Raw genomic sequence first — 18,453 nt, 5'->3', positions numbered from 1 at the left:
GGGTTTCACCGTGTTAGCCAGGATGGTCTCGATCTCCTGACCTCGTGATCCACCCACCTTGGCCTCCCAAAGTGCTGGGATTACAGGTGTGAACCACTGCGCCCAGCCTAAAACCTCTATTTTGAGGCATGGAAAAGGTGTTTAAAAAATCAAGACTCTTTTGAACTTGTTGTATGCATTAAAATGTAATTGCATACAAAAGAACTGCTTAAGACTTTGCAATTCTATTTTTCTAAGTTTTGCTACAATAAATAGTCATGTATTGCTTAATGGGGATATATCTGAGAAACATGTCATTAGGTGATTTGTCCTTGTGCAATACCATAGAGGGTACTTACATAAACCTAGATGGTGTAGCCTACTGTACACCCAGGCAGTATGGTATAACATATTGCTCCTAGGCTACAAACCTGTACAGCATGTTACGGTACTGGATACTGTAGACAGTTATAACACAATGGTAAGTATTTGTGTGTCTAAACATAAAAAAGGTACAGTAAAATTACTGTGTATAGGATGAGAAATGGTAAACCTGTATGGGGTGCTTTCCATGAATGGAGCTTGCAGGACTGAAAGTTGCTCTGAGTGAGTCAGTGAGTGAGTGGTGAGTGAATAGGAAGGCCTAGGACATTACTGTACACTACTATAGACTTTATAAACACTGTACACTTAGGCTACACTAAACTTATGCTTTTTTTAATAATTAGCCCTAGTTTACTGTAATTTTCTTACTTTATAAACTTTTAAATATTTTTACCTTTTTTACTCTTGTAATAACACTTAGCTTAAAACAAACACATTGTACAGCTGTACAAAAATATATCTTTATAAGCTTTTGTTTTCTATTTTAAAAATACTTTTCTACTTTTGAAAGATTTTTCTTAAAAATGAAGACACAAACAATTACATCCATTAGCCTAGGCCTACACAGGGTCAGGATCATCAATAGTGAGAGGTGAAGCCAGCTGGACTTACTGGGTTGAGTGGGGACTTGGAGAACTTTTCTGTCTAGCTAGAGGATTTTAAATGCACCAATCAGCACTCTGTGTCTAGCTAAAGGATTGAAAATGCACCAATCAGCACTCTGTAAAAAACACACCAATCAGCTCTCTGTGTCTAGTTAGATTGTAGATGCACCAATGAGCACTCTATAAAAACACACCAATCAGCACTCTGTGTCTAGCTGAAGGATTGTAAAAAACACCAATCAGCACTCTGTAAAAATGCACCAATCAGCACTCTGTGTTTAGCTAAAGGATTATAAATGCGCCGATCAGCACTCTGTAAAAATGCACCAATCAGTGGTCTGTGTCTAGCTAAATGATTGTAAATGCACCAATCAGCACTCTGTAAATGGACCAATTAGCACTCTGTAAAATGGACCAATCAGTAGGATGTGGGCAGGGCCAAATAAGGGAATAAAAGCTGGTCACCCCAGCCAGCGGCAGCAACCCACTTGGGTCCCCTTCCATTCTGTGGTAGCTTTGTACTTTCACTCTTCACAGTAAGTCTTGCTGCTGCACACTTTTTGGGTCTGCACTACCTTTATGAGCTGTAACACTCACCACGAGGGTCTGCGGCTTCATTCCTGAAGTCGGCGATACCACGAACCCACCGGGAGAAACAAACAACTCTGGACGCACTACCTTTAAAAACTGTAACACTCACTGTGAAGGTATGTGGCTTCACTTCTGAAGTCAGGGAGACCACGAACCCACCGGAAGGAAGAAACTTGACACATCTGAACATCTGAAGGAACAAACTGTGGACACACCATCTTTAAGAACTGTAACACACCGCGATGGTCTGCGGCTTCATTCTTGAAGTTAGTGAGACGGAGAACCCACAAGAAGGAATAAATTCCAGACACAATATCACTGTTTTCCACCTCCACATCTTGTACCACTGGAAGGTCTTTAGGGGCAGCAAAATGCATGGAGCTGTCATCTCCTATGTAACAATGCCTTCTTTTGGAATATCTCCTGAAGGACCTGCTTGAGGCTTACAGTTAGCTTTTTAAAAAAGTAAGTAGAATGACTGTACTCTAAAATAATGGTAAAAAGTATAGTAAATACATAAACCATTTAGTATCATTGTCAGTATTATGTAGTGTACATAATTGTATGTGCTGGACTTTTATATGACTGGTAATGTAGTAGGTTTGTTTACATCAGTATCGCCACAGACCTGTGAATAATGCTGTGCACTATGACATTATTTTCAGCTCCATTATAACCTTATGGGACCACTGTTGTAAATATGGTCCATTGTTGACGAAAATGGTATGTGGTGCGTTACTTAGTTGCTAGACAATGGAGTTTTTAATAATTTTAGAACCTTAGGCTTACTGGCCAGGCTCAGTGGCTCAATCCTGTAATCCCAGCACTTTGGGAGGCTGAGGTGGGTGGATCACTTGAGGTCAGGAGTTCGAGACCTGCCTGGCCAACATGGTGAAACCCTGTCTCTACTAAAAATAAAAAAATTAGCTGGGTGTGGTGGCATGCACCTGTAGTCTCAGCTACTTGAGAGACTCAGGCAGGAGAATTGCTTGAACTGGGAGATGGAGGTTGCAATAAGCTGATCACACTACTGCACTCCAGCCTGGATGACATAGCAAGACCCTGTCTCAAAAAAAACAAAACAAAACAAAAAAATCATACTGAAATCACTTATCTTGGTTAATTGGCATCTTACGAGAATGGATAGTTATGTGGGGATAGGGACATTACCTGAAAAATCTTAGGTGATTGATATTTTCTCTTTTGAAATGTCATTCTTTGGGGAATCTGCTTAACTTTATGGAACAGGGATGAGATCTCCATGCTGTTTAAAATGGGGTGGTGGTGTTTGCTTTGCTTTGTTTCATTTTGTATGAGAGCTCAGTTCTAGGCTTTTGGATGAATTGTTAATAGGTGAACAGAGTGGGTGGATTTGAGATGGGTGGTTGGGTTCATTGTAGGTGAGAAGCTTTGTCAAATGATACCTTTTTTTTTCCCCTTGAGACAGAGTCTCATTCTGTCATCCAGGAATGCAGTGGCATAATCACAGCTCATTACAGCCTTGACCTCCCCAGGCTGAGGTGATCGTCCCATCTCAGCCTCCTGAGTAGCTTGGACTACAGGGATGTGCCACCATGCCTGGCTAATTTTTGGTACTTTTATTGTAGAGATGGGGTTTTGCCATGTTGTCCGGGCTGATCTTGAATTCCTGGGCTCTAGTAATCCACCCACCTTGGCCTCCCAAAGTGCTGCAATTACAGGCGTGCGCCACCACACGTGGGTGTTGGCAAGTGATATTTTGGTGAACCTGAGTTATTTAGAAGGTAATGGTCTAGAACTCTGAATGTGAAGAAGAAACAAACATTTTGCTTTTGACCAAACGGTTATGCTGGTTTAAAATGGACCACTCACCAGAGAAGGGAATTCTCTGAGTATTTAATTTGTTTCTGATTACATACTCCATAGCATACAAGCAGGCAGAGACACTTGGGTTTAGTTAGTGGAGAAAAGTTTGTTGACTGGATCAAAAACTCCTGTTGGTAATATTTTTTAAAGATTCAGTTTACATTTTGTAGCCCAGGAGATAAATATTGCTGAGATACTTTTGACTGAAGTGTGGTATGAAGGGAAAGGGGGAAATTTGTAAGAAAAAAGAGTCATGTGGCCACATGCAGAGAATCAAGTACCAGGAAGCAGATAATTGACCAGGTGAGATGGAGAGGTCAGTACCCATGCGAGCCCAACTCAGTGTCTATTAGTATTGTAAGTTTACTACATAATAAGATTTTTTAAAGTCTGTTGTTTTGTTGATCTGATAGTACTGTGCACTTCATTCTAATGCAGAACCTAGGAGAGATAAGTTGCTTTCCGGTTTTGTTTTTGTTTTTGTTTTTTTGAGACGGAGTTTTGCTCTTGTTGCCCAGGCTGGAGTGCAATGGCACGATCTTGGCTCACTGTAACCGAGTAGCTGGAATTACAGGTGTGCACCACCACACCCAGCTAATTTTGTATTTTTAGTAGAGACGGGGTTTCTCCATGTTGGTCAGGCTGGTCTTGAACTCCTGACCTCAGGCGATCCGCCCACCTTGGCCTCCCAAAGTGCTGGGATTACAGGCATGAGCCACCGCGCCCAGCCGCTTTCCAGTTTTATGTCACGTAATGGTTACTGTTCAGATCTGAGGGTGTATTATTTGCAGGAAAGTTAGAGTGCATCTAAGGAGCCAGGAATGTACTGTCTCCAATTGTTGATTCTGCTAACGAATGGTAATTACTCTTTCATGCCTCTCATTTTTATCATTTTATCTCTGAAATAAAATAACACCTATGAGAAAGATATAAGGACTTGGAGAAGGAAAGGGATGGAGTGAAGATCCCTGTGAGACGTGTCATTGAACATTAGCTTTGTGGGTTGGTTTACCTTTTTGTCTGTTAGAGTCTCTCTACCCACTTTTTTTCCCCTCATGTGTTGCTGTTTCTGAGCAAGACTGAGAGTTGACAACTGTTACTTTTTTATTCTTAGCTCCTAAAGACCGAGGGTGGAATTTTTAGTTAGTTTAATTTCCCAAATTATCCTAAAACAGTGAGATTGTATTATAATAAAACATTTTTGGATATTTTGTGGAATTTTTTTATTTTTTTTTATTTTTTGAGATGGAGTCTCGCTCTGTCACCCAGGCTGGAGTGCAGTGGTGCGATCTCGGCTCACTGCAAGCTCCGCTTCCCGGGTTCACGCTATTCTCCTGCCTCAGCCTCCCGAGTAGCTGGACTACAGGTGCCCACCACCACACCTGGCTAATTTTTTGTATTTTTAGTAGAGGTGGGGTTTCACTGTGTTAGCCAGGATGGTCTCGATCTCCTGATCTCGTGACCCGCCTGCATTGGCCTCCCAAAGTGCTGGGATTACAGGCGTGAGCCACTGCGCCCGGCCTATTTTGTGGAATTTTTAAAAAAGTGCTCCTTTGTTATCTTTTTCCTTATGATAACAGCTTTGAATGGGATTTGACTGTGATCCTTTGTTGTTGCTCATCTTCATGGAAAGCCAGTTTTCCCAGCTTTTAGAAGGGAGACACACTGTTAAGGACAGCTTTTCAGGCTTCAGGACTCTAGAGTACCAGAAGTCTTCTGTTGTCTTGAAGTGATTAAAAAGATGGTCCCTGCTTCTCAAATCCGGCACCCCTCACCCCCTGTATCTGACCCTTCCTTTCCCTTTATCTTTTATTATTCCTCTTCTGCTCAATTTGAATTCTGCCCCCAGGAGTTTTTCTTCAGAGTGGAGTTTTGTCTGGCAAAAGAGCTTTTGGCCAGTTAGTTTTGAGAGGTCAAGGGGCCACATTCTCAGCTCCTTCAGCCTTAGCTGCAAATTCCTTGAACTCACCAGCTGTTGGAGTAGACCCAACATATTTAGCCGCTGTTCCCAGATGGGCCCGCTGAACTTTCCAGTTGAGTGCCTGTTGTTTGTTTTGGGATGCCCAGGTCTGTCAGATGCTGCATTGATCCCATCTCTGCTTCCTCTCACAGACACTGGTACCTACCTTGCAGGTCTTGTGACTATTGGTGATTTGTACCTGTTCATATTTGGGACTTTGTGGAGATACTTTGTCACCTAGGCTTTTGTGGCTGTTTCCCATGGATTTTTGATTTTGTTATCCTAGTTGCTCTTTGTATTTTTTATCAGGGGACCTGGGAAAACCATACTGCTGCTGCTGCCATCTTCCCAGAATCCTCAAACGTGTTTTTTTTTTTTTTTTTTTTTTTAATGAGATGGAGTTTCGCTCTTGTTGCTTAAGCTGGAGTGCAATGGCACGATCTTGGCTCACTGTAATCTCTGCCTCCTGGGTTCAAGCAATCCTCCTGCCTCAGCCTCCCAAGTAGCTGGGGTTACAGGTGCGTGCCACCACGCCTGGCTAATTTTTCATATTTTTAGTAGAGATGGGGTTTTGCCATGTTGGCCAGGCTGGTCTCAAATTCCTGACCTCAGGTGATCCGCCCGTGTTGGCCTCCCAGAGTGCTGGGATTGCAGGCGTGAGCCACTGTGCCCAGCTAAATGTGTTTTTCTTTTTTCAAAATTTCCCATTGGTGATCTCCCCGGGTTTTGTTTTGAACAGCTGTTATCTCTTGGTTAGAAGCACGTTCTTTGCTAATACCAAGGCAGGGGATAATGTGAGTTCCCTCTGTTCTTGAGGTTGGGAAGAGTCAGCTGGCGGAAGATAGCAGCCGTTCCTTCAGTAGGCTTATCTCAGGCCGTGAGTCTACATCTAGAGCAGAACTGTTTCTCGCTCATGGGTCCTCGTACATACTCTTCCCTCAGCCTGTGATGTCATCCTCCTGCTTCCCACTGGCTCACAAGCCTGGTCCTGAAGATGTCCCGCATTCCCCCTTCTCCCCCATTGGTGATGTTTTTTCTGTGCTTCCGTAACATCTTGTGAATGTTTTATAGTAGCTGATATCACACTATATATGTTTACTTCTCCGTGTTTCCCACAGCACTGTGAGTTCTTGAGGCCTGGGCCCTTGGCTTATTGGTCTTTGTATTCCCAATGCCTGATCCAGTGCTGGAACTCAGTAACTACTCAGGAAACACTCTTAAATGAATGTTGGCAAGTTAGTGGTGCAAGGAGCAAAAGTAGCTCTCTGTGGACATATTGCAGGACAGACAAATGTAACAATAAGTGCCACTTAGAGTTGTACTTAAAGAAATAAGTTTATCCTGGGAAGGAACTATCAAGGTGACTGTTTTTATTTTCATTTTATTTAAAACATTTGGCCAGGCCCAGTGGCTCACACTTGTAATCCTAGCACTTTGGGAGGCCAAGGCAGATGGATTACTTGAGATCAGGAGTTTGAGACCAGCCTGGCCAACATGGTGAAACCCCACCTCTGCTAAAAATACAAATATTAGCTGGGCGTGGTGGCGCGCGCCTGTAATCCCAGCTACTCAGGAGGCTGAGACATGAGAATCGCTTGAACCCAGGAGGCAGAGGTTGCAGTGAGCCAAGATTGCGCCATTGCACTCCAGCCGGGGCGACAGAGTGAGACTCTGTCTCAAAAAAAAAAAAAAAAACAAAAAACACTGTGATAGGAGGAGACACTGGTCAAGTCCTTAGTATGCTACATTCATTTTGATTATAACCATTAAAAAAGCTGGTGGGGAATTTAGGAAATTTAAAACAGACCATGACAATGATTAAGAAATTGGAAATTTGTGCTTATAAAGGAAAAAATAATGGTTAACTTAGGTGAAGAGTAAACATAACCCCAGAACCTAGCCGTAGGACAGACTGGTGCAATGTGATTTCTGCATGTTCTTGCTTGAGGGCAGAGGCTTGACCTATCTAGGTTCCTTCTAGTTCAGTAATGCTTTACTTGTTAAAGTTCTCTTCCTCTGGCGACTTGAGGGTTTGGAAAGTATCTTCACGTGGGCCAGAAGACAGCGATTTAATGGTCTGATTTTTCTGGAAAGTGGAATGTGATGACATTAAAACCTGAGTAACTAAGGAAACCAGACTTACGCTGGTAGATAAGAGAGTTGAAAATTTAACTGAGACAGAGACAAAAGAAAATCTGGCCATTTGCAGCATTAAGCATATGCAGTGAAATCCCAGCAAAAATGGAACAGAGAGGCAGATGTACCTGAAGCATCCCTTTCCGCCTTCAGAAAAACAGTAAATGGTCAGTGGCAATGGTTCAGGTAAATATATTTTGCACACCAAGGTCACCCAGAAATGCTCAGGGTATTTATATAAAGATATTTTTTATACAGATGACCTTTAATCATATGATTTAACAAAGGAAATGTTTTACTTATAGGCCTCCTAGTTGTGTCACTACTTATTGTGTGTGTCTGTGGATTAAATAGATTGGCAAAGCAAAACGGTATCTTTTCTCTCAGATCATAACCACATCAAGAAGCAAATTGTCTTTATATAGGACCATTTAATGCCTTCTTTACTAGAAAAGTTGTTGATGGTAATCTAGCTCATAGACTTTACCTGGGAGTTGGGACTTGCAAAATGGCTTAATTTGGTAATTTCCAAACCTTGTTAAAAAGCTTCAGAAGTCCCAAATTCTTATAAGAAGCTCATTTTTTTAAAGCAGATAAAATGAAACTGATTCTATTGCCATTTCCCCCTTCCTTTCTACAAGGACTCCCTAAAAGGACGTCCACAAAGTGTAGTTTAAAATCACTAATTAGTCCAATAAAAGTCACTCCAGTCTAATTTCCCAAATTACCCTTAAGTCATTGAAGCATAGAACTCGCAAGGTCTTGACTTTAAGAAATCCCGTAGTCTGTTCCTGGTGTGGGCTGCCTACAGATGCAGATCACCTTCCTGTGCCTTCCTGTTTTAGCTGACTTGGAAGCAAAATGACACACATGAGAAAGATATAAGGACTTAGGGAAAGAGAGAGATGGAATGAGAGGCCTGTGAGACGCGTGGTTGAACAGCTGCACTGAGGGTTGAGTTCCCATTTTCTTGTTTGTGGGATGCCTCTCTCCTCCCTTCCCCTCTGCTTTTTCCATATACTGACCACAAGGAAGGACAGCTGTATATACTTCTTTTGCTAGAGAAACAGTTGAATTTGACTATCATGTGGATCATTTTATTCCCATTCTTAATGGCCACAGTATTTTGGAGCCCAATTATTTATTATTATGTACATTGTTCTGGGATCAAGAGACAATTCACATATATGCCATATACTGCATTTATTAATTTTTTCAAATATGATCATGCATATCTTATTTAATATATAATGTATATTTTATTTAATACACAAAGACAAATGGAAACGCCCTTTTTTGTATATCCATATCCTTTTTTATTCAATCTTTTATTGAAATTTCACTTCTTGAAAGGATTGTTTTTGCTAGCGTAGTTCCCCCTGCCTTTTTTTCCTTTTTCGTATAGGCCTAGTAAACAAAGTTTTTTTTGAGACAGAGTCTTGCTCTGTCACCCAGGCTGGAGTGCAGTGGCATGATCATAGCTTACTGCAGCCTTGAGCTCTTGGGCTCAAGTAATCCTCTTGCCTAGGCCTCCCAAAGTGCGGGTATTATAGGAATGAGCCACCATGCCCGGCCCTAGCACACTTTTCAAATATCGAAAACTGTCATTGAATTCTTTAATTATGATGGTTTATGAGTTTTTCTATTGTTAAAAAGATAATGTTTTTTAATAGTGAAAAAAGTAGTGTAAGTTGTTGCTTATGGTCCAAATGATTATATAAGATAAAAATGACCTTAATAGGGTTACAAATATAAAAGTTGGCAATTAACTATTAATCAGTTATATATTTTAAAGCTCAGTAACATTAAACATTTTGAAATGGGCTGAATTAGTATTATTTTTCAGTTATACACATTGTAAAATTTTAATTGAGAATATTTGACATTAGTAATCCCTGTGATTAGTTTTTGGTGACTTTTTGTTGGAGGGTTTCCTTAAATGTGTTTTTTTCTCATTTCTTTCTATTGTACCTATTCGCCTCTATGATATAATTTACCTTTTGTGAGGAACATAGGAGGTGGGTGAAAAATGTGTGAATGTTTTTGAACTCCTTACTAGCTTCAAAACAGGAAAGCCTTTTCTATACCTTTTTGCTCCAGAAGAAAGTAGAACCAGGGACCTGCAAAAACTAGGTTCTTAAACGTAAAAGGCTTTAAATAGGATCTGTTGTCTGGTTGTTATATGTTATTAGTATTAATAACTTCTGAAATTTTACTGGCTTATCTGAAGGCTCTTGGTGATAATCTTTAAGTATTCTCTTGGCAACTTCTTTTATTTATTTATTTATTTTGTAAAGAAAAGGTAGGAGGATATTTAATGAATAAGGTTGTCCAAATATACTGTTCATAGGTGGGCCAGTTAAATTAAGCAGATTATAAATTAATGTACATTATTGCTTATTTATTGTAAGTTAAATAGGATGGCAGCTTCAGTAAGTAAATCTTTTTACTGGTTCTGTTAAGCATATGGTTCCTTTTGTCTAGTCAGTCTAATCCATTATTAAAGATAGGGGCTTGAAGTTTCTAACTATTATTGTTAAACTTTCTATTCTCCCGTCTATTCTGTCAGTTTTTGCTTCATATATTGTGAAGCTGTGTTCCTAGGAGCATATGTTTATATGTTCATAATTGTTATGTTTCTTTTTTTTCTTTTAAGAGACAGGGTTTCACTCCATTGCCCAGGCGGAGTACAGTGTCATGATCATAGCTCACTGTAACTTCAAACTCTTGGACTCAAGTGCTAGGACTACAGGTTCATGCCACCATGCTCAGCTAATTTTTTATTTTTATTTTTGTAGCGATGCTCTCTATGTTGCCCAGGCTGATCTCAAACTCCTGGCCTCAAGCGACCCTCCCTACCTCGGCCTCCCAAAGCATTGGGATTACAGGCATGAACCACTGTGCCCGGCCCAATTGTTATATCTTTTTGATTGACCTTTTTATTATTATGTAAAACAGCCTTCTTGGTCTTTATAATGATTTTTGTTTTAAAGTCTATTTTGTCTGATATTTATGTAGTCATGCTAGCTCTTTACTGTTTGCATAGAATTTTTTAATGCTTTTTCTTTATTTTACTGGTACTTGTATCTTTGAATCTAAAGTGAATCTCCTGTAGACAGCTATAGTTGGATATTGATTTTTTAAAAAAATCTATGTTATAGGCCCAGCAATACAATTATACACATATTGTTTTATAGAATTGCTTTTAAAATCAGTAAAGGGAAGACAAGAGAAGAAACATGCATTTATGTGATATTTTATAGTTACGTAATTACTGTTTTTTTTCATGTGGATTTGTTTTTTTCATGTGGATTTGAATTGCTTTTTAGGACCACTTGTTTTTAGTTTGAAGAACTTTGTTAGTGTATCTTGTAAGGTGGGCCTGTTAGAGCAAATTTTCTTATGTTTTGTTTATCTGGGAATGTCTTTTTTTCACCCTCACTTTTGAAAGATAGCTTTTTTGTATGTAGGATTCTTGGCTGACAGTTTATTTTTTTTCCTAGCAACACTTTGAATATGTTATATTATTGCCTTCTGGCTTCCGTTGAATCTGATGAGAAGTTAGCCGTTAATTTTCTTTGGGTTGCCTTGTGATGAGTTGGTTTTTCCTTTTTCTTGATTTTCAGTGTTTTCTCCATGGTGTGTGTGTGTGTGTGTGTGTGTGTGTGAGTGTGTGTTTTAATTTTATCTTAACAAAATGGAGTGGGTCTGCAGAATCCTTGTTTTTGGCTTTTAGCTTTTTTATTATGTATCTATGAATCTCTTTGCGTATACACTAGAAGTTCATTGAGCTTCTTGGATGTATAAAGGTTTTTCTTCGGCTAGGCACGGTGGCTCATGCCTGTAATCCCATCACTTTGGGAGGCTGAAGCGGGCAGATCACGAGGTCAGGAGATCGAGACTATCCTAGCTAACACGGTGAAACCCTGTCTCTACTATAAATACAAAAAATTAGCCTGGCATGGTGGCACACGCCTGTGGTCCCAGCTACTTGGGAAGCTGAGGCAGAAGAATGACTTGAACCCGGGAGGCGGAGGTTGCAGCGAGCTGAGATTGCGCCACTGCACTCCAGCCTGGGTGACAGAGCAAGACTCTGTCTCAAAAAAAAAAAAAAAAAAAAAAGTTTTTCATCAACTTTGGGAAGTTTTCAGGCATTATTTTTCTTCTTTTTTTTTTTCTTTTTAAGAGACACGGTCTTGCTCTGTCCCCCAGGCTTCAGTGCAGTGGCACAATCACAGCTCACTGCAGCCTCAAACTCCCGGGTCAGCTGATCCTATCACCTCAGCCTCCTGAGTAGCTGGGACAACAGAGGTACACCACCATACCTGGCTAATTTTTATCTTTTTCGTGGAGATAGGGTCTTGCTATGTTGCCTAGGCCGGTCTTGAACTCCTGGCCTCAAGCAATCCTTCTGCCTTGGCTTCCCAAAGTGCTGGGATTACAGAAGTGAGCCATGGTGCCAGGCCCACCCATTATTTTTGACTATTTTTTTCTCCTGTGATAGGTGATTTTTTCTTCCAAGAATTTTGATATGTTTAAATTCTAATCTGCAGTACCTCTGAGTGTGATCTTATTTGGAAATAGGTTGTTTGCAGATGTAATCAAAGATAAAGTAAGGTCTTACTTGATTAAGGTAGGCCCTAATCCAGTATAACTCATGTCCTCATAAGAATGGAGAAGATGCACATCCATAGAGGAGAAAATGCCATGTGAAAATGGCAAAGGAAGGAATGCTAAGGATGCCAGCAACCACTAGAAGCTGGAGAACGTCATGGAATAGATTCTCCCTCAGAACTTCCAGAAAGAGCCAACCCTACCAATACCCAGATTTCAGATTTCTAGCCTCCAGAACTGAGAGAGAAAAACATTTCTGTGGTTTTAAGCCATCTTATTTGTGATACTTTGTTATGGCAGCTGTAGGAAAGTAATACAGTACCAGGAAATGGGGTGTTGCTCTAACCAATACCTAAAAGTGTGGAAGTGGCTTTGGAATTGTGTAGTGAGTAGAAGCTGGAAGAATTTTAAGGTGCATGATAGAAGCAGCCTACGTTGTCTTGAAGATACTGTTGGTAGAAATATGGACATTAAAGGCGACTCTGGGTAGGTCTCAGATGGAAATGAGGAACATGTTAATGGACACTAGAGGAAAAGCGTGCCTGGTTTGAAAGTGGCAGAGAATTTGGCTGAATTATGTTCTGTACAGTTCTAATATGAATATGTAAGGGGCCGTCGGCTCTTCTGTTTGGAGAATGACATGGAGTTATCATGACAATTCTTATTATTAGAAAGTTGATTCATTTTTTTATTTTCATTCTGCAGAGCAGGTGAGGTCAAAAACGACCCTTGCCTATTGGAAAAGCTGCAAAACATTAAGCTACTCTTTCTAGTTGGAAATCTCAATTTGTTTTAAATGGATTTGTGTGTGTGTGTCATTGGACAAGATAATAGCTCGGCAGTAGTTTGATTATATAATAGGTCTTCAGCTTATTAATCTAAATGGATTCCTGTTAATCTCTGAACAATGCAACCAGTGACCGATGTCCAGGTATGAACTATTACAGTGAAAACCACCAGACTAATTTTGTAACAATATTTATATGAAAATGATGCCTTTATCTTTATAGTTTTCACCTTGTTTTCTGATCAGTATTTTATTTGCTCTGTACTTTTTCTCCATATTGAGGCTTTGCATATTTTAATTTTGTCTCACATCTTTGCACAATGAACCTATAAAACCTCTAGTTTTTAAGATACATCTTTCAGTTACATCAAATGTCTTCTAAACTTTTTTATTATCATATTACTTCTTACTACTCTCTTGTGAATGAAGGCTAATGACAACTCTGTCTCTGCATTTGTGTAGGGGTAATGAGATCCTTGCTCAGTGGTTCTTCTAATTTGGGGACTGGTGAGTTATTCATATGCATAAGGATCAGCCTATTATAAACACTTGGCAGGACCATTAGTTCGGTTGAGGTCTCCCACTTTCCATTTCAGTGCTTGTTTCACTGCATTAATCGTTCCTTAGGTGTTTTAGATCATAATCCTCTTTCAGATCAAGGTAATTATTTTGCCCAGATTTACATTTTTGCCATGTGTTACAGCTGTGTTCAGAGGTTTTATAGGTTTTATACTGCCTGGAGAAGCCTCTCTGAACTCTGTTCACCCAATGGGCCAACAAAGGAATATTGAATTTTCCCAGACAAAACCCTGCTGGTGTTTTCAGCTCTAGTTCTGTCCCGCAAATTCTCATCAGTTACAAGGCTGTTTTTTTTTTTTTTTTTTTTTTGAGACGGAGTCTCGCTCTGTTGCCCGGGCTGGATTGCAATGGCGTGATCTTGACTCACTGCAAACTCCGCCTCCCGGATTCACGCCATTCTCCTGCCTCAGCCTCCTGAGTAGCTGGGACTACAGGTGCCCGCCACCATGCCCAGCTAATTTTTTGTATTTTTAGTAGAGATGGGGTTTCACCATGTTAGCCAGGATGGTCTCGATCTCCTGACTTCGTGATCTGCCCTCCTCGGCCTCCCAAAGTGTTGGGATTATAGGTGTGAGCCACCGTGCCTGGCCAAGGCTATTTTCTGTAGAATGTTCCTGGTATTTGTTATTTACATAGCAGATTCTATTATATCTCTTTAATCTGCCAGCATCTTTTGGTTCTGAGAAACTTGCAGGAATGCTCTAGTTTTCAGGCAGTCTTTGCAGTCCCTAGATCATAATGTAGAATGCCATCTTTTTGTTTTGACAGGGAGGCTTATGATGATATTTGTGGGCTGAAAGTGATCTTGAAAGGCCAATTAGTCTATTTCATGAAAGTGTATGAAAGTTGATTCAGGTGAGGATTATTGACTAGTGTTAAATTTTTTAAGTGAATGGTTGGGGAACTAGAAATTTACAGTGGATCAAATAACACTGCACAAACAATTTCCTCGATGAAAGAGGGAAGACATATCTGTACAGTGGGTGAGTGGATCAGACTTCATTATCCAAACCCTGTGGTCCATCTTAGTTATTATATATAGTGCTTATGTTTGTTCAGCCATCTTATGTGCTGTAACAAAGGGTTCAAAGCAGCATCTGTATTTTAGCCAAAAATATTTAGCTTGACTCCATTGAGCACTTACATTTTTAACATTAGTTTATAGATAATATTGGAGATAAAAAAATCTGTAAATAATACCATGAGGAAGCAAACAGACCTGGCCTGGCCTTGTCAATAAGTCAGGGTCGTAAAAATAGGGACTGTGCTAGATTCAAAGAGACTTAAGGAATAAACAATTAGATACAATTCCTGGTCCTGGATTGGATACTGTCTTGGAAAAACCAGCTGTATAGGACATTTTTTGGGTTAGGGAAATTTGGAACTAGCCTGGATGTTATATGAAATGAAATTTATTAAGTGGAGAGATGAAGAATATTTTTTAAAAATCTAGTGACCAAAAAAAGTATATATAAATATATACATAGAAAAAGATCTGGAAGTATGTGTACTGAGGGGTTAGTGGTACTCTGTGGGTGAGGGAATTTGGGGTTTTTATATATTTTAGTTTTGCTTGTCTTTTCCTCCTAATTTTCTCCAGTGCATATGTCCTGCTTCTGTGTTAATAAAAGCTCGTTATTTTTTTTAAGTCCACACTAACCCATCCTATACAGATGAGTTGTTTTAATAATTTTACTCATTTTTTTCTTGATAAGGATTTTGTAATGTTTGGGACACATCTTTGAACCATGTCTTTAGATTCTACGTGCATCTCTGTTTTAAAAATTTAATATTCTATTATGAAAAAATTTAAATACATGCAAAAGTAGATAGAATAATAATATAATGATTTTCCATGTACCCATCATCCAGCTTCAGCAATTACCAATTAAGTATAGTATATTTCATGTCTATCCACCATTCTTCTCCACCCACTATTTTGGAGCAAACCTCACATGTCCTATCTTTTCATCCATAAAGAGTTCAGTGTTTATATCTAAAAGTTAACAACACTTTAAAAAATTGCAATACCAGTATTATAACAAACAAACAATAAATTAGTGGTATTTCCTTAATATAATCAAATATCCAGTCATTATTTACTTTTCCCCAGTTGTCTCATAGTCATTATTTTCTCTAGATTGTTCAAATCAGTACAAATAAGTTCCCTACATTACAACTGATTATGCCTTAAGCTCTTTTGGTTTATAGGTTTCTCCATCCTCTCCTACCATTTTTTTCTCTTTCAGTTTATTTACTGAAGAAACTGGGCTCCTTATCTTCTAGAATTGTTCACATTGTGCATCTTTCTGCGTGCTCTCTTAACCTTTCAGTGCCCAAGACTGGAAACTGTTCTCTAGCATGCATCTGAGCAGAGTTCCTATTTAAAAATCTATACAACATAGTCAGTTGTAATACAGGGAACTTTTTTATACCCAAGCTTTTCTATTGAATTAAGATTTTGTGCCAGCTTTTTTCTAGTAGCATTGGGTATGTGTGTGTGTGTCCACATGTATAGAACTAGTTGCTCACACAGACGCTACCTGAACAATCACACAGGCAAGTTGTAGAAATTGAGCCTGGAGAGTGCTAAGAGGGTACCTGAGAGGGCACTCACAGAAGGCTATCAAGGGCAAATGAAGTGGCCTTGATTTTATCAGTAATTTGTCTCCTCTCAATATTTAAAAATAGATTTGTGTCATATATAACATCAGAATGTTCATTAATCACCTATCTGGATGGTTCTGGTCATAATATGTATTTATTTCAAACTCAAGTTGTTAATAAGTACTAAAACAAATTTAGATGTGGAATGGTTTTCATTATTCTAGAGTATGGAATCATATGTATAAATGTAGTACCATGTAAATTCACACTCCATTTCACAAGTCATTGTCCCTCACTATATGTAATAGTGTTTTCCTAGTAATATATGTTTAAGTTAAATAGTTTTAAATAATGTCATACTTTCATTGCTCTAAAAAATTAAATAAAGCTTTTAAACATGTTTATGGAATGTGTTTGTAAAATCCATATCCATAAATTGAAAGGGAGAGTTGATTTCCATCCTGAAGTCCTTTGAGTTTAAGATGCTTACAGCCTTGATTATTTCAGCTGGATGAAGCAACTATTGAAATAGGATACATAGGGATAGATTTTAGAGATCAGCTACACAAATGTTTAGGCAGCTGCTTGCTAGATTTCCTTTTCAATGATTACTGGAAAGTTCACCCTAAAAGAACACTCTGGTATAGTGTGATTCTCTTAAAATAATATTTAATATCTTCAGACAGCTTGGTCTATTTTTATTGTTATGTCCATGTACTTTTTTGTTTTATTTTACTGGGAAGTCTACTAAGGTCAGGATTTCCACTGCTTACTTATTGATTTGTCTCTAATGATTGCAGGTTGAAGATGACAGCGATGCAGAGACCTATGGAGAAGAGAATGATGAACAGGGAAATTATTCTAAAAGAAAGATTGTCTCTAACTGGGATCGATATCAAGATATTGAAAAAGAGGTCAATAATGAAAGTGGAGAGTCACAGAGGGGAACAGATTTCAGTGTCCTCCTTAGCTCTGCAGGTATGAATTCCAGTTGCATGCATACTGTTTAGTGCTCTGAAAGTTGCACAGACATTTTATATATGTTTTTAAATTCTACTTTTATAACTAGCAATTTATCCTTTGTTCTTTGGATTTTTAATTCAAGTAAGGGACAGTGTTTCTAATGGCTTGTAAGGGAAAAAAATGAGTTTAAGTGGAAGTAAGGGTTTCCATGTACTGATGTAGAATGACTAAAGTCTTTGCAATAGATAAAAGGCTTTCTATAAGTGGAAAAAGCTGAGCCATGCTGCTGTAAGTTTGATAGTCTGAGAAACATAAATGTTTTCTTTGATATTGGAGGAAACATTCCTTATATTTGTAGGAAGCATTATAAAGTTTCTAGAATATATGTTCTCTTTTTTTTCCTTTTTTTAAAGTAGCCAGGTATATACATAGTAGTGGATATGCACATATTGGAGCCATATGCACTTGAACACCAAGTTTTTGTTTTTGCTTTTGGATAGTCTTCTCTGTCAATACAGTGAAAAACCCAGCCTTTCCGTGATCAGCTGTAATCTAAGATTGATTGCACCTTGAGTGATGTGATGCTGGAGAGCAGTAACGGAAGAATGGAGGAGTGCTGGGTGTACAGATGGCTGCAGGGTCCCTACTAAGGCGTAGCGTAAGAGTTTAAAGAATAAGTGGAAGATAGATTAGTGATTTCCAGGTGTTGGGGATGGGAGGGTGGGAGGCGGATGTGCTTATAAAGGGGCAGCGTGACAGATCCCTGGGATGCTGACACTGTTTAGTATCTTGACTGCGGTGGCAGATACACGAACCTACGCAGGTGATAAAATTGTGTAGAACTTAATATACACACGTGTGCACAAATGAGTATGAATAAATTTGAATAAGATTGGCAGATTGTATCAGTTTCAGTGTCAGTCTTCTGGTTGTGATATTATATTACAGTTTTGCAAAATGTTATCATTGGGAGAAACTGGGCAATGTGTACAAGAGATCTCTCTGTATTATTTCTTTACAACTGTGTGTGAATCTGCAATTACCTCGCTAAATAATTATTGCCAGGTTAAAAAGATATAAAGGATGCAGATGTGAGAAGCAGGGAAGTAAAACAAAAATAATACTTTGGGACTGCTTTGAATTTTTTCTTCCTCATGACTTTGATGTTGCTGTTTAGTTCTACCGTTCTTCTTTATCTGCCTGTATTTTTGAATGCTGGCACCAGACTAAGAACAATAAAGTGATGCATTCTCTTCTAACTTAATAGAATGTGCTTTTCCGAGCAGGAAAGAAGTAGATCATAAAATTGTGAGTCAGGAGCACAGGATTCAGCTTGTCATTACCGTAGATGATTCAAATAGCATAACTTCTTTAGGTTTGTGGATTGCTCTCAACTCATTGAC

The 18,453-nt window shown here is 39.0% G+C and overlaps 2 protein-coding genes across 3 annotated transcripts in view; one reads left to right on the top strand and one right to left on the bottom strand.

Moving 5' to 3' along the window:
• Positions 1 to 2,142, bottom strand: part of CHRM5 (cholinergic receptor muscarinic 5) — a 49,472-nt gene extending 47,330 nt beyond the window's left edge. Inside the window, exon 1 of one of the 2 annotated variants that reach the window (XM_054666812.2) lies at positions 1,669 to 2,142. The gene's annotated coding sequence lies outside the window, so the exon portion shown is untranslated. The remainder of the gene's footprint in view (positions 1 to 1,668) is intronic. The other variant, XM_054666811.2, reaches the window with a different exon arrangement.
• AVEN (apoptosis and caspase activation inhibitor) overlaps positions 1 to 18,453 on the top strand; it is a 169,871-nt gene that overhangs the window by 19,069 nt on the left and 132,349 nt on the right. The window contains exon 2 of the mRNA XM_510277.8: positions 16,888 to 17,065. Coding sequence (XP_510277.3) covers positions 16,888 to 17,065 — 178 coding nt within the window. The remainder of the gene's footprint in view (positions 1 to 16,887; positions 17,066 to 18,453) is intronic.

The sequence above is a fragment of the Pan troglodytes genome, chromosome 16 (genome assembly GCF_028858775.2).
Source record: "Pan troglodytes isolate AG18354 chromosome 16, NHGRI_mPanTro3-v2.0_pri, whole genome shotgun sequence".
NCBI lineage: Eukaryota > Metazoa > Chordata > Mammalia > Primates > Hominidae > Pan > Pan troglodytes.
Note: the sequence above shows the minus strand (reverse complement) of the source record. Positions and strands in the feature narration are given on the sequence as shown.